This window comes from Gymnogyps californianus, chromosome 6 (genome assembly GCF_018139145.2).
Source record: "Gymnogyps californianus isolate 813 chromosome 6, ASM1813914v2, whole genome shotgun sequence".
In the NCBI taxonomy this organism is placed as follows: Eukaryota; Metazoa; Chordata; class Aves; order Accipitriformes; family Cathartidae; genus Gymnogyps; species Gymnogyps californianus.
The window spans coordinates 33,839,042-33,854,556 of NC_059476.1; the positions used below are offsets into that span (position 1 = coordinate 33,839,042).

Consider the following 15,515-nt stretch of genomic DNA (forward strand, 5'->3'; position numbering starts at 1 on the left):
TTTTCTCCACTAGGATGCATGATTTGTACAGATCCTGTTGAAAGCCTCCAATCAGCATCTAAGTCCACTAGGTCCATCAAAATTAATTTCAAACCATTTTTTGGCAAATGATATTTTTGTGAGAGTAATTTTAAGTAATTTTCAACTAAAAAGGCCACAGCCAGAAATTGAATGTCTTTAACTTTTTAAACAAATATGTTTTTATGAATACCCCAAATTTTTTTATTGAATGAGCATTTTAAGCTTTCCCTTTCTGTTGCTGTTTGCAGAAAAACAAACAAAGGCTGCATCGCAGCCTTTAGAGAAACAGTATGTGTGATTGCCAGGAGACATCATCACAGCAGAAAAGGCCAGGACAAAGCTTCATGCGCAACCCTGGATGTGTGAGATGCTGATGCATAGTGACAAAGAAGCATCTGGTCCATTACTGCTTCATCAGTCTTGCAAAAGACTTACAGAAAGCCGAAAAACAACCCCACAACTATGCACTTTGTTAATCAAGGGGAACTACTCCCTAGGTGCATTGGGCAAGCTCTGTTACCATACCTGGCTGAAACGTTGGTTGTGAATGAGACACAGTCATTTGAAAATGTCAGCGGAGTGGTGCCTGTGATATCCTCCCACTGCGCAGGTGAAGTACCTCCTATGTAAATATAAACCATGGAGATTTTCTTTCAAACACCAAGCATATATAGACTACATCAGAATATCTCTATCTTAAGTTATTTTGCTTCACACATAAAAAGAGAATCTAGACAATAATGTTCTCCAACAGCTGAGCTCATATTATATATTACATCATATGTTACACACCAGAAAACGATGCTGATGTAAGCAAAGTACATACCTACAAGTCAATAGCAACCCCCCCGTTTGATATCAGCTAGGACAGAATTATTTCTGCAAACTACTTTTACTGACAACCATGCTTAATAGCCAAGGCTAAAATTCTTCATACTGACTAAATATAAAACGGCATTTAATATCTGTTGGCAGAGTTCTTTTACAATGGCATGAGACCAGATTCAAAGCCCAGGGAATCAGTGGGACCCTTTCAAATGACCTCAGCTGGCTTTGCTCAGGAGAACTGATCTGAACTCTACTGGACCAAGAACACCCATGTTCCCTTACTGAAAAGCACGAGTTGTACAGTTATGAGAGCAAGCACAGAGGCATTGCTGTCACAGAAACCTTTGCAAAGAGCATGATTTTCTCTAACCTGTAATGCTACATAAAAGTCGAAGGCTGGGCGTTGTGTCTCCTTTGTACCCATTGGTTACACCTTCTCCCGACGGAGGCGGCACAGGAATTGTCATGGTTATTGGCTTATGAAATTTTCTTCTTCTTGGCTCCACAGTGACAATGGGACTGAAAGTTGCTTTGTTTCCAAGGATTTTTTTGACAATTTCCTCTGGAACTGGTTGAGCCTGTCAACACAGGGAAAGTATTTAAACTAGAGCTACAAATTGGTTATAGACATGCAGAACTGTTTTCCAAAACATAATTCAATTTTCCTTTTATTTTCTGTAGAATTTTATTTCTTTTTTTTCCCAGACAGCCTTCTCGTATAGCTCTCAAGGGTGATTATTAGTACAATTCATGCTTAGTATTTTTCTCAACAACCCACTTATGATTTCCTAATAGCTAACTTGTAGAGCAAAACTATAAATCTCAGAAGGTTGCCTGCAGTATTTGCTGAGAGTTTTTCAGAGCATGTTTGGTTTTGTTTTTAATTTACAGTGATGGGTGATACTAAATACAATTTCAAAATGCAAAAAGAGGCCTATTTTGCACTTGAGAAGTGAGGACTAGACATTCTGTCTTGGAGATGCTGAACAATTCTCACATCTCTGCCAAACACTAATCAGTGCTCCTGAGGAATACTATGTACTCCGACTTACCTCTGTAGTCAGTGCTTCCTATGCTATTCCACTATTGATTATTAGGAAAGAAATACTTGTTTGGGTCAAATGCATACAGAATGCATTAAGCTATAGAAAAGCTATAAGCAAATTTCAGACTTTCTACCTCCATTTTGTGCCTTGAAAGGTTTCCTAACTGTATATGGGAAGAAAGGAAAAATAGCCAATATAGGAAGAAATGCTATAGAATTTTTGTAGTTTTTGTCATGTCATGTCACTGAACTCAAAAGTGACAGACATCTTATGGGAAATACGGTTTTGCATTAGTTTGCCTTTTTTTTTTTTTTTAAACTTTCAAGTCTGTTTCAATCGGACTGACCTGTGACTTGCTGCTTTATTCGAACTGCACAATGTATTGATATGCATAGAATATGTAGCTACATTGCAATCTCAGCAGTCACAACACTGCATATGGAGACGTCGTGCTTCCTTCACACTAGAGAGCTCTGGAAAGGCAGCTGTATAACCAGAGCTTCCATTTTCTCAAGATTGATCATCTTTAGATGTGAAATATCATTAACAGAAATGTTCCAGCATGAATTCCAAGTACTGGAATTCAAACCAGCATCCCTATTTCATGAACCCATCAGACTTGTCAGGTTATTAAGTAATTTTAAGTGATAATTAACAGAACTCAAAGAAAAAGATACCTCCTACAGAATGTTTCTCCACTTTCTGTGCAGTTTGTTTAAGGAGAGTTTAAGCTATTTGCTCTTCCCAGATTCCACCCATCGCTAGAAACACCAATGGTGAATGTCCTAAGCTACAACAGACGTATGTAGGAGTTCTTTGACCCAGTAACAGCTGGCAAACAGCTGCATGAAATCCTTACCAAACACATTCCTATGGCAAAGGGCAACCCAGTGACACCAATCGCAAGCTGCTACTTTGCCGCAGGAGACTGGGACTGCACAGTGGCTGTGCAGCTCATACCTGCTGGCAGCCGCGGCCAAAAGGAAGATGGCAGACAATATCACTGAGGCTGTGGTGGCTCCAGGTCTTTGCTTTTCTCTCCATTCTTCAGATGCTAAGCAATACTCAAGGTGATGGTTAAAGGGGAGCTGGGCTTTTGCCACAGGGAGGAGGACTGTGCATCACCTGCACCAGAGGGGCACTGAGAGCCAGAGAGCGTGCCCGGGCAGACACACGCCAATTCAGATCTCAGGTGTGAATACTACCCACCTTGCAACCCACTACTAAGGAGCAGGAGGCTCCTTAGCTGCAAGCCTCATGCATTAAGACCAACAATGCGCTTGTAGATGCTGCGGATATGAACACGAGGGCACCTTTACCTGGAGCCCCACGCGGATTCTTTTGGTTAAGGCACCCTCAGGGAAGGATGCCTGGACGCGCGGCACCGTTGTGCTGCTCAGCACCCCGCCCTCCGGGCCAATTTGGTTACTCTCCTGCTTGATTCGCGAAACCACCGCAAAGTACTGAGGGAAATCCTTTGTGACGATCCTGCAGATGCGCTTCTTCTCTAGCTCCTCAATGCTGTCCAGCTCTGGTGGGAGAAGACAGTTAAAACATTCAGGCATTACCTGCCCAGGTTCATACCAGACACATCTGTGAGTGTGAGGTTTTGAATATGCCTTAAAATGCTTGAGAAGTTTTTTTATTTGCTACAGGAAAAAAAAAATGTTCAGTGCTCTTAATTATCAAGCTTCAGTTTGCTCTGGGAACTTTTGCATAAATCTCGACACTGAGGGCCAACAGCCCCGGACACACAGATCTGCCAGGACACCTAAGCACTAGGGTGTGACAGTCTCTGCAGCAGCAGCTGCCGTAGGATGGCAGGTTTGTCACACAGCATAGAAGTCCAAGGAGGTCTGAAGGAGATGGTCAAGCTTCTTTCCTCTCTCATCTATATCTGGAAGCACACAAGTGCACTGATCTTTCTGTGCACACCTTCAAAAGACATTTATTTCCAGCCTCTTCCCTCACATAGCTCCAACATGCAGAAAACTACAGGAAATCACAGTCAGTTCATGAACTATCTACCTTCATGCCAGCTGTGCAATCCAGAGTTTGCCCAGCTAAGGCACTCAAGAAAGTTATCTCCCAGACTGGCATCCATATAATCCTGACCAGACATTGAGCTTTCCGGTAAACTGTGGATGTGACAGAGCTCTGTCTGCCAGCACTACCAATGAAACCATAGCAAGGATGCCTTCCCACATCAGGCTTTCAGCCATTCGGGTATCTGCCCCAAAATAACTGCATTGTGCTCCTCAGTTCCTAGAGAAACTTAATGCATCCTCAGACACACTGGAACAGAAACAGGTCATCAACAATTAGTGCTCTCGGCCACATTCCCAGCTCATAGGGTCACCAGGGCTCAGAAAGGTGCATGGAGTATCTACCCATATTAACTAATTAAGTAGATGACATAGACATATATGCACTGTGGAAAACTCTGTGATATGTCACAAATATAACTAGTTATGCAACTCTATGTGTGTGTATATGTACACTAGTGAAACCCCTGTGACATAAACACTATTCACAAATGGAGATAATTACACAACCGTCATGCATTTCTCCTGTAATGCCTTGCACTCGGCCTTTTTAGCTATTGTAACTGGGTATCATTCCGGCACTCCACAAGTTTCCGCTCTTACTTTCCTCCTTAAAAAGGGCACCACATTCCTACAGAAGAAAGTTTGTTCCTTGAAAGATGACATTTCTATCAGATGCAGCAAGCGAAAGCAGGAGGACCAGAAATGGTACCAAGACAAAAGACACTTGTAAAATTCTTTACTTTATGTGACTGAGACATTTTCCTCCTCTGAACATGTAAGCTCAATTACAGCTCCAAATGAATTAGAATATAAATTTGGTAAAATGTCAGTTTTCCATTTTAAAACTTTCAGCAGGTAATTTGGATTAATTGCACGGTGTTGCTGTGGATCATATGTACCTACCAGAAAAGGATAATTTCGTATCATATTGTCAGCTTCCATTTGCTTTGACTCAGAGATTGGTATCTGAAGCCCTCTAATGAATTAGGTATTCTGCCTGCAGCCTCTGGAAGCAATGGCTTGTGCAGGAGACAAACTGGATTCTTAAACTCCCAGGCAGGTATAATCTTGACTGGTAAATCCTATGCATTCTCCTGTGTTTGTTGCTAGCACTATAAAATGCTCACAGAGATGAAAGATAATTAAAATTCTCCTGAAGTAGAAAATTAGTGTTTTATATAAGAACATTTCAAAATCCTTTGAGCCTGGCAGGCACTCTCCTTTAGAGGAGGAAGAAGATGTGAAGATTAGAGTGGCAGAACAACAGTCAGGCATGGAGAGGATTTGGACTATATATAGGGAGGTTACGTTTGGATAATACATATGTAAGCTTCTATATGAAGTTGCCCTCTAACAGAAAAAAAAGATGATGAGCAATCAAACGACCTCTCTGACTGCCATGAGAAATGCAGCGTTAGCATGACAGAATTAATGAAACAGGGAAAACTAGTCCTGGGAGAGGTCACGTTTCCCGAACACACCTCATGCGTTTTACAGAAAGAGCTATCATCATTACTATTTTCCTCAGTTGCTGACACTTCATTCCTATGCAATGTGTTTCAATTAAAAACCTCGAAGGATTTTTTGTTTGGTTGGTTGGGTTTTGTGAGGGTTTTTTTTTTTAACCACAGAGAAGTATGCTATACACCTCATCTTCCAGATAGGGATGGCAAAGCAGAAATGGCAAAGCAGAGAGAGGTAAAGCAGAAAGGTTAGTGGCAGAATTGGGAAGAGTCTCCTGATGTCACTGTCTCCCAGATTTGTGCTGACAGCCCAAAGAACACCTATGGCCATTAAGTTTTAGTAAGTCAAGACAAAGGTATTGTGAATACTCTGTGCATATCTGTCTTCCCCTGCCACCCAAGTGTATGGTACACTTATCCTAAGGTGGCTGGTGGGAGTGATGGAGGAGAGATGAGATGGAGAGAAGGAAAGGAGGGAGGAAAGGAAGATCACTCCTCCCCACCCTCTAGTCCATGCTGCCACAGGAGTGTTACATTAAGGTTCCTGGACAGGAGAAGGGAAACCCAGCCACCCCACCCTCACACAGGGTGGGGCTCAGGTCAAGGAAAGCAATCACATCAGTTTTGTCAGGTGAGAGGTAGTTGTGGATCAAACTCATCCCATGTCCAATACCTTTCTTTTTTACTTTCAGATAAAGTAACGCAAAGCAAGTGTCTTCTGACTGGAAACGGAATAAGAGAAGTCACAGAACACCTGGCTGTTTCATGAGCTTCAAGGTGTCTTTGTGTGATCTGGTATCTGATTTCCCTTACCTGGGCCTTAAAAGAGTTTTGCTAGCACTGAAAAAGCAAATCTCATCTGTACTTAGCAGACTGAACAGCGCTCTGAGTTTTGCAACCCTCCTGCAGTACCGGCTAGAGCAGAGCTGACCTTGTCACTGTGCAGAGACTGAAAGGTGGGATAAGCATCGGATACCAGTTTCCCCCATACAGAGATTTGCCCATTAAGAAATTGTTGCACTAAAAGTGAGGCACCCAGGAGGCAGCGCTCACATGGAGAAAAGTCCAGGAGATGGATGGAGGCAGAAAGAGTACACGGGAAGGGGCAAGGAGAAGTTGAGGGCAGTGAGGCTTGTCTTTAAAATGCTGGTAACTAGACCCACTCTCCCAGTTTCAGTATTTCACACGTGTAACTAGACGTTCCCAGTGCCACAAGGAGGTCTCATCCTCAAATAAGGCAACGTCCTTTATGTGCTCTTTTGTCTATTTTTGCGCAGTCTCTTATCTTGCCATTCACAATATGAAGTTTAACAGCAATATGTTTAAAAACTTTTCTTGGAAATGTGGCAAACCCACTGCAGAGTGATTTATGGCGGTATTTTAAACTTCAAGCATAAACAAGGTCACACTCTGGTTTGATCTGTAGATTCAAAGAAGTAGTTATGTAAAAACTCCTGCTTCCCATCTGAAACTACACTGTGCAGCTGCAAGCATATTGTAGCCACAAATGTTTGCATCTCTTGGCTCACTCACTAGTTTGCAAATGCCTGTCAAAAGATTAGCTACCCCAGTGTGTGCATTTATGCCCACAATTTGTCTACAGGTACGCGTAAAGGGTGCAGGAACGTAAAAAGCAAGCACAAGTTATATCTAAAAGGAGCCCGGCTGAAAACGTAACCTATTTACCAATTACAAGACAGAGACCTTCTTCCTAAGTAAATAAATAAATAAAATTTATATATTCTACTTGATTCAAGTTTAAATAAATGTAATATGGCTAAGAGCTGTGAATTGCTACTCTTGTGTTTGGAACCAAACTCCTCCTCTTCCTAAAAATGCCAAGTTCCCTGTATTCCCTCAGCCCTATATTTGCCTAAGTACAGCACAATCTTTAGAATAAAAACTACTTAAGCAGAAACTGACGCACAAAGAAAAACTGACTCTTTACATCATGGTTCATTGTTCTTTCATGATAATAAAAGCAAAGTTCTGCTATTATTTAATCCTTCATTTAGTGCCCTGAAGTGTTGCCTCCTGCTCTGGATTATTTGGAGTCTGAGAAGAGGTTTTCCAGCAGATGGTGCTGCTTCCAGTAAAGAACAGGCATGTTTTCAGCAGTCCCCACGGAGGAGCAAAGATGTCCTCGCTCTCATTCCCGCTAGCTAAGCGGAAGACCAAAACAGGAAAAACAAAACAAAGAAGCAAACTGCATCTTTAAAAATTCAGCATATTAAGGACCTAGGAATAAAAGTCTGATTGTCCTCCTTTACTACACAGATAGGAAAGAACTAGTAAATCACAGCAGGTCTAACACAAAGTGGACCAGCTGCTTTTAATAGAACAACGGGCACTCCTGCAGCATGTTATGGCATTTAGAGATGACTGTGCAGATGAATTTTCTTGCAAAGACACACTAAACTTCTGGAAATGACTGATTATGTGGCTGCTTTTTATTTCAGTTAAAGATTGCTTCTGCCTCCAGACTTCATACCTGGAATAAAACTTCTTCCAAAGTTATGGCTTCTGAGATGCAAGATACTCCTTCAGAGCCAAGTCCAATTGCAGTATTTTGTAACAAATCAGTAAAAGTTCAGATGAAAAAAACCAACCTGCTCTTAATTCTACAAATTTGTAATTTTATGTCATTGCTTGGAAGACCTTTTACACAGAAAAGGTGTCATTTAACTGGAGCAGAATTTTTTCAAGACCCTTGTACTATTTTAATGCGGGGGTGGGGGTGGTGTGTTGTTGTTTTGTTTTCCTAACTAGAGAAGGATTAAGCTAAAATGAACTGAACGAATAATCAACACAGTGCTCTGGGTGTGTCTGCAGTATTTTTTTCTCCTTTCCTTCTCATAAATGATTGCCTGGATTGGTAAAAGGCATTTCTGCGGCTTGGCTTTTAAGGTGCCAAATATTTTCACTCTAAGGGAATACTCCAGTGTCCATCATACTTTCTGTGATTCACTGGCTGTATATATACCCGCTAACCTCAAACAGCAGTTCCCCAGAAGGGAAGAGCCACCTGAAACCCTCAACGACCAGAAAATTGTGCTCTTGCTCCAAAATCTGAAGCTTATTATTCTAGGCCCTAAGTACTGAGGGCTTCATGCCCACCTCTCTCAAAGTGTTTTTATTTATTCAGCTCTCTTCTCTGTAAAATGTGAATTAATCCATATGGCACCTCTGGAGAGCTCTTTGGAAGTGATGCAAGTTGGAGCACTTTAGAACAGTGTTTTTGTGCCCAGATTTCCTATCCCAAAACTGAACTACGCTCAGTTTGGAAAGCGCACGAAGCAAATAAGCAAGCAGCTGATCAGTTCTGACTACCTCACCACTGACAAGGCACCAATACTTCACCCAAATGCCAAATCATTACTTCCTATCTCGTGCTAGTGTGCAGAGAAGGAGGGGGTGGTGGTGAGATTTTTCTTTCAGAAAGGCTGCAACTACTGCCTTCAATGCTGAAGCAATTCTTCCCCAAGCAATACTGCTCTGGGCCACGCTTGCTCTTTTGCCTGTTCCACTGCTTTTAGGTACCCTTCTGTGATGAGGTTTACTATATTTTTTCAAACCCACTGACCCAACATTTGCAGTGTTTCTGCCCTACTGCTTGATTAGTTCTATTATATTTATTTCTAAATAAATAGCTACAATAGATCATCATATAACAAGCAGATCTTTGCCGTTGCTCTGTATTTTTACAAGCTCACGTACAGTTCAAGTACTTCGAAGTGAAAATACTACACAAGCCCATTCTGCTGTTCCCATTCCCAGATGACCAGAAAATCAGTAAAAATGCTAGATCTCAGACGTCCAGGGAGCCCCTCACAACAGCACTACTCTCCTTTCCATGTTCTCAAAGCACGGCTTTTGCTGAGGCTGCCCTCTTCAAACAAGGAGAGGCCAAGATCAAAGGCAGAGCCTGCTCACAGATACCTCTCATAGCTGCCATCCACTGCCTGATCATTTGCTTCAAATGCTTTTGCTGATAACGAAAGAACTTTCCGGCAGCTTGTACCCTACCACACTGTGACTTTCTGTAGGAGTTTATCCAGAGAAAATCCGGTGGATAAACCCTTATAGAAAACCAAAGTCTAAACCACAAGCTATTTCATTCACACTCTAGATGCAAAAAGCTCAAGCAACGGCTTATCAGCACAAGTATTGAAAAATACTTGCTAGGAAAAGAAAGCAGTGGTGCCGAGGGATCACTGCAGCCCCAGCCTGGCTTTGCCCACAATGTGTCCGCAGGGACCATCTGTCACAGCATCTTCTGATGAATTGTGTACAGCTGAGTCCTCATCTTAAGGGACTCTCACATAAACAGCAACGTCCAAGCAAAACAAGGGAGCCAGACTTCCCAGACGGGCATCAGGAAGGCAGGTTGTGTATTTGTGGGAGGCAACCTCTAACAACACTGTTTCAAAGAAGAATGGTCTATGGGCTAAGGTCTGCATCTGTGGGAAAGTCTAATATAACTGATATTTACACTTCATCGTTGGTTTGGAATGACCTTCACGTGGCCCTGCCTGAGCAGCAGAAACATGCTTACCTCCAGCTGGGATGTTATTCTCAACTTCATGCTGTAAAGCAACTGCGCAACTTTGCTTAAACTTGGCAAGACTTCAGACCAAAACTTACCACTCATTTCAGGATGTCTCCAGGCCACTGCCGAACAATTTCTCTTTACACTCTTTCCATTAGTTTAATATGTAACACACACTGTATTCCCCAAAGTCAGATATCCTCTGCACTGTTTTACTTTAGCTTGCTTTAGTCTGCTCATGTTAGCAAGCCTGCACAAAGGTAAGGCTTGCAAAAGCTTTGAGAAAAATGTTTACCTTCGTCCATGCCATTGAGTATTTCGGTTAAGTCTTCATGTTTGCTGTCATACTGGTGCTCCTTCCACGTTTCACCATTTTCACTTCGAAGTACGATTAGTTCTCTTTCCTTTCCTCGCATTGATCCAAAATGTGGGATTTCCACTATGACAGGGCTAGAGAAAAAGGAATCGTATTATTTTTAATCCTATATCTCCTCACTGCCCTTAATTTCCTATGGGTGTTAAGTCCTTAAGAAAACTACAGTCATTTTAAATAGTTAGCACTGTTATGGTAAAAATGTTTTTAAAATTGCCAAAGCTGCACAATCCTTTATCATTTAAACTATAATTAATAGATAACTTGAAAATATTCATATATATAGCTCATTTTTAATGTACATCTTCTGAAACAGCTGCCTACTTGAAAAAATAGTGACAACTTTTGCTAAGGAGAATTCTGCCTGCTCATTTATCCCAGGATGTAGGTGACCCAACCTGCCTCCAGCACACACAGCACTGCTGACTTTTAATTGGCATTAGCATAGTCAAAATTCGGATTTGGCTCAAGGGATTTAAAGGGGCAAAGTCAGTTCAGAAACAGTCCAGCTATCCAAATGCATGCAACAGCTATTGACTGCAGCAGCAACTGCACATGCATGTAGGTTTTAAACTTCAGACTAAGTCCCAAACTTCTAAAAGCTCTCCCTGGCTCTGTTGCTGCAGCTCCTGTGAAACACAAGAGGTGTTTTGCATTAGCTTCACTTTCTGGTTCTCATGCCCAAAATCACAGCTGCACTGTAAACATCACTGGGGAATGTTTAGCTCCTTTCAGAATGGATTTCTCTGAGTTAAGCAACATCACGACCACAGTTATATTAGTTACTGTCAAACATTCTGGGAGGAAGGAAAGGGAATGAGAAGGCGGTTAATAATACACCTATGTCACTGGACAATGTACCTTCAACAGAGGACTGCAAATGCATTACTGAACAGTTATTGTGAACAACCGACAGAAACCACCATTCACTTCATGTGCCATTCCTTAACAAAACAGACACTTTTGCCAAACACTTCACAGGCAGGATATGCATTTTAAAGTATGCTAAGACAAACCGACCGAATCACACAGTAAGTGAACAATTATGGATTATGCAGCTTTAAGACATTTAAATAGACAGTATCATTATTTTCCTACAGAGGTTGTAAAGGATTTCACTGCTTTGTAATAACTCAGTTAAAAGTAGCATCACATGATGGGAGAGGTGTGCAGCACTTCTATGGTACTGTACACCTGCAAGGTGTTGGGTGCATTCACCAATCAATTACTTGAGCATGAAAATCACAACAGCCATCATGAGGAAAAACATAAACTAGTTGCAAGTCCAGTTTTCACATTAAATACCCCCAAGGAGAAGAGTTAGATAGTATTTTTTCCCATGAAAATAGAAAAAGACAGTTTATTTAATACATATTTTAGATGCTTTTAAGAACACCCAGGCTATTACTCTAATCTCAAGTCCTTTAACAAGAAATAGGAATGTAGCTGCTGTCTCCCATTGTGCACAGCAAGTAAATACCAAAAATTCAAATACATTGCTTAAGATATTTACTCTCTAGTTCAAAAAGAGTACAAACTGAAAAATAACACTCTGGTACAATCTTTGCAGGCTAATATTTCAGATACTGTCTCTGTAAATATTTAAGAAACCACACAATTTTGTGCATGACATTTAACAAGAATACTCAGTGAGAAGGTATTGAACAGGTTTGGAACACCAAACACTCACCGATATTTTGAAAACCTAATGCAATAAATTTCACAATATGGTTTGAAAACAACTGTCAAAAATATACAGAAACATTCTTACATTTTTAGACTATACACTGCAGTTCCTTTGGGTATCATATTTGGCTTTATAAATTTATTTTAACAAGATGCCTCTTGCAGGTTGAACAGATTAGTATTTCTCCAACCTTATTGAATGAAGTCATTCACTCAATGACATTTTTTCTAAATAATCTTTCATAAATAATAGACTTTATGCGATCATATTTTACAAATGCTCTTCCCAAAACAGACTCACTCAAGGCCTGTAAATACCTTCTCTACCACAGGGTTGAACTTAAAGGACTGTCACTGTGTATTAAAATGTATTTGATGCAGTTGAAACACTTCAAATTTAAAAAATTACGAAAGCACAGAAGTTATGAAAGCAGGATGCTGGCAGTGAACTTTACATGCCTATAAGCACAAGGTAGTAGCAGAGCTATATTAAATCAAGCCACTATGATTTTCTTTCAGTGACATAAATCAACTGAAAGCTTTAGAAAACTTAAAAAAAATAAAATGGGAATAACGAAAAATTGGAAACAAAAGAAAAACTGTAGACATTCTGTATCTTTTCCGTACATATCCTACCCAATAAATTTTGTTCCTTGTGGACCAAGCTGCAGGATTCGGCTAACCATGCTCTCGCCCTCATTTAGAGGGGGAGGAGTGTTAGGAAGATGCAGTTTACTGAATAACATCCATGCAGCAGGAAGAGAAACGAGAAGGGGAAATTAGGAACAAGCTGTCATTCCCGACAGAACCAGCAGTTTACACCAGGGTGCCACTCATGGTAATGAACAAAATTTATAATTAGGAAAAAAAAAGCCACATCATAGTGGATTGTTTCCCCTATTTTAAGCTTAAAAAAAAGTCAGTTCCTAGCATTTGTACTACTTGATGCTCTACAGGAAGTGCTCTGCAGCTCCCAGCAACTCTGGCAGGAGTTGTGCACATGCCGCAGCATAGGGAACAGAGCTCAATATTTGGGTCCTTGTGGGTGACTTTAGGACACTTTTTTGTGACACTGATGTTTCTCCAATACTCTATGAGCAAGAGGATCAAAACGTGTTCTGGGTTATAGGCGTGTGACTCCTCCTGACTTCAAAGGCAGGTTGCATGAGTAGATGGGGGCAGGACCTGGCCTTTTCATGGCTTTCCTTACCTGCGGCTCCACCCTGCAGTCATCATAGAGAGAAAGCTCCCCTTAAAATACAAGGGTACTTTCTGGAAGGAATGGCAGGTTGGCATTTTTTAATATTTCAAGTTAAGTAGCCTGTCTTACATGCTCAAATGAGGTAGAGTCAATGTTTAACTACTTAGATCCACAGGATAAAGGAAATGAAAGATGCAACATGAGTGTAAACAATGAAATTCATAGAACAACTCACCCTAAAAATTGTGCCCCTGCTGGCCCCATTTCTACAAGTCTACTCGCTAATCCTTCTCCTTCAACCATCGGTGGTGGGCTGGCCAGTTTATGCCTCTTTACCAAGCGGCAGGTGATGCGGGTTGGTGCTGTACACTTGCGTGGTGGGATAATTATTCTCATTCCATGATGGCGACTACCCCTCATCGAACCCCCACGTGCATCAACCATAAAACTAACCAGGAAACTGTAGGAAAAAGGCAACATGTTAATGAAAATGGTCACAAAACAAGCAGAAGACCAGCAAAAAGTCAACCGCCACAGTCTTTAAAACATTATTAGAAAAGTCCTCCCGATCCCAGCTAAACTAAGAAGAACATGAAGATTCTCTTAAAACTTATACTTACATGTTAACTATTGGTTATCAAAAGCAGGAATTGCTAAAGGTCTAGCAACATCATGGTGAAACAAACAGGTGCTACTGAGTAATTTGGATTACGAGTACACAAGTAGTGTATTAGTAGGGGTTTATTAGAATTTAAAAACATCCCTCTGTTACTGTTAGCTACACTGTCCATAAACAAAGGTAATTAGCCTCACATGCAGAAAAGAACCAGACAGTATAGAAAAAGGAGAATCAAAAACGCATATTATTTTGGGGATCTCAGTCTTCAAAACCTCCTCACAGTCTCATTTGCAAACACTCCTGATGGCTGGCAGAGCGAGTGCTGGCACCATGGGTGACAGTCAGTCCAGGCTACTAAGGGCTTCCACTGATGCGGAATGAGTGGGAATATCAAGTACATAACTTTCTTTAGGCTGCTGGCACTCTGGAGGAAATCATGCCATTACTCCTCTGTGAAGATGACATTCATTAGCAAAAAGCGACATTAAAGAAAAATCACATTTGCCAGTGTCATTCCAAAGCATAATTTTCCATTTAATAATAGGAGGGTAAGCAATTATATTTGTAAGTGGTGAGTGGTAGATTTTAAAATAAAATTCTTTTTATTAGCAAGGGAATAATGAATATTAACAAGAATAATCATTAATAGCCGTGGTTTATTTCATCTATGAAATGCTGAGAAGTTGCATACGTGAAGTGTTACTGTCTTTAACAGAACAGTGACAGGAAAATGGAGTCTCCTCCTAGGACCAAAACCAGACTTCAGCCTGTTTCAAAACTCTGCAGTAAAAATCCTCCCAATTTACGGGGATCAAAACATACAGCTTCCTGCAGGGCTAAACAGTTATGGAGAGTCTCCTCTGGTGCTCCAAAATACCTTCCCTTTTCCTCTGTACCATAAGCTGCTGAGAGAGAATAGCTTCAGGTAGAAGATGCAATAACAGGCCAGTATCAAGAAGGACATGAGTTACCGACTCAGTCTTGATGCCAATACATTTTTTGTTTGCTCCTTCTGTATGCTATGCAGACAGTGACATAGCTGGCACATCTGCTGTATGGTTTCACTATTTTCAAGGCTGTTGCCAAAACTTCCAGATCTTAAGAACCAAACCTTCACATGATTAACAGGTGAATCCATTCAATTTCCTGGTTCCCTACTGTAGGCCGAACTAAGCGTAAGAGCCAATAATCCAGGGGGGTCATGAAGATTCTTTAAAAAAGCCCCCAAGTGCTCTGAAGGATGAATGGGAATTTGCGTAAGACTGTTACATTTGCTTTTGAGACCAGCAGGATATCAAAAGTAACAGCTGATGTGCATTGGCCAGGCCTGCAAATAAGCTGCATTTGGAAGTCCAGCCGACGTGGGTGGGACAAACGTGCACAAAAGCAGGAGTGTAATCAAAACTTGGCATTTAGTGGTCTGCAGGAGACAGGAGGGTAGGGACACAAGCTGTAAATATATGAAGCCGGACAGAAAGGTTGTCCAACTGAATTCCAGATAAAAAAATTGCTACATTGCCTTTCTTCAAACCAAATTAAAATCCATCAGTAAAGATGGGGAGGTGAAACAGCCCTCTAAGATGACCCTGACCCCAATTTATCATTTCTTGTGCCCCAGACACTTTACAATACTGAAGCATGGAATAAAATTCATGATATTTCACAGTAGTTTTCATACAAA

General features: G+C 41.1%; 1 protein-coding gene across 1 annotated transcript in view; it reads right to left on the reverse strand.

The window, feature by feature from the left end:
• The window catches only part of ANK3 (ankyrin 3), a 210,925-nt gene that overhangs the window by 43,661 nt on the left and 151,749 nt on the right, over positions 1 to 15,515 (reverse strand). The window contains exons 27-31 of the mRNA XM_050899157.1: positions 13,451 to 13,675; positions 10,251 to 10,405; positions 3,215 to 3,426; positions 1,220 to 1,427; positions 547 to 643 (exon numbers count right to left, since the gene is read on the reverse strand). Coding sequence (XP_050755114.1) covers positions 547 to 643; positions 1,220 to 1,427; positions 3,215 to 3,426; positions 10,251 to 10,405; positions 13,451 to 13,675 — 897 coding nt within the window. The remainder of the gene's footprint in view (positions 1 to 546; positions 644 to 1,219; positions 1,428 to 3,214; positions 3,427 to 10,250; positions 10,406 to 13,450; positions 13,676 to 15,515) is intronic.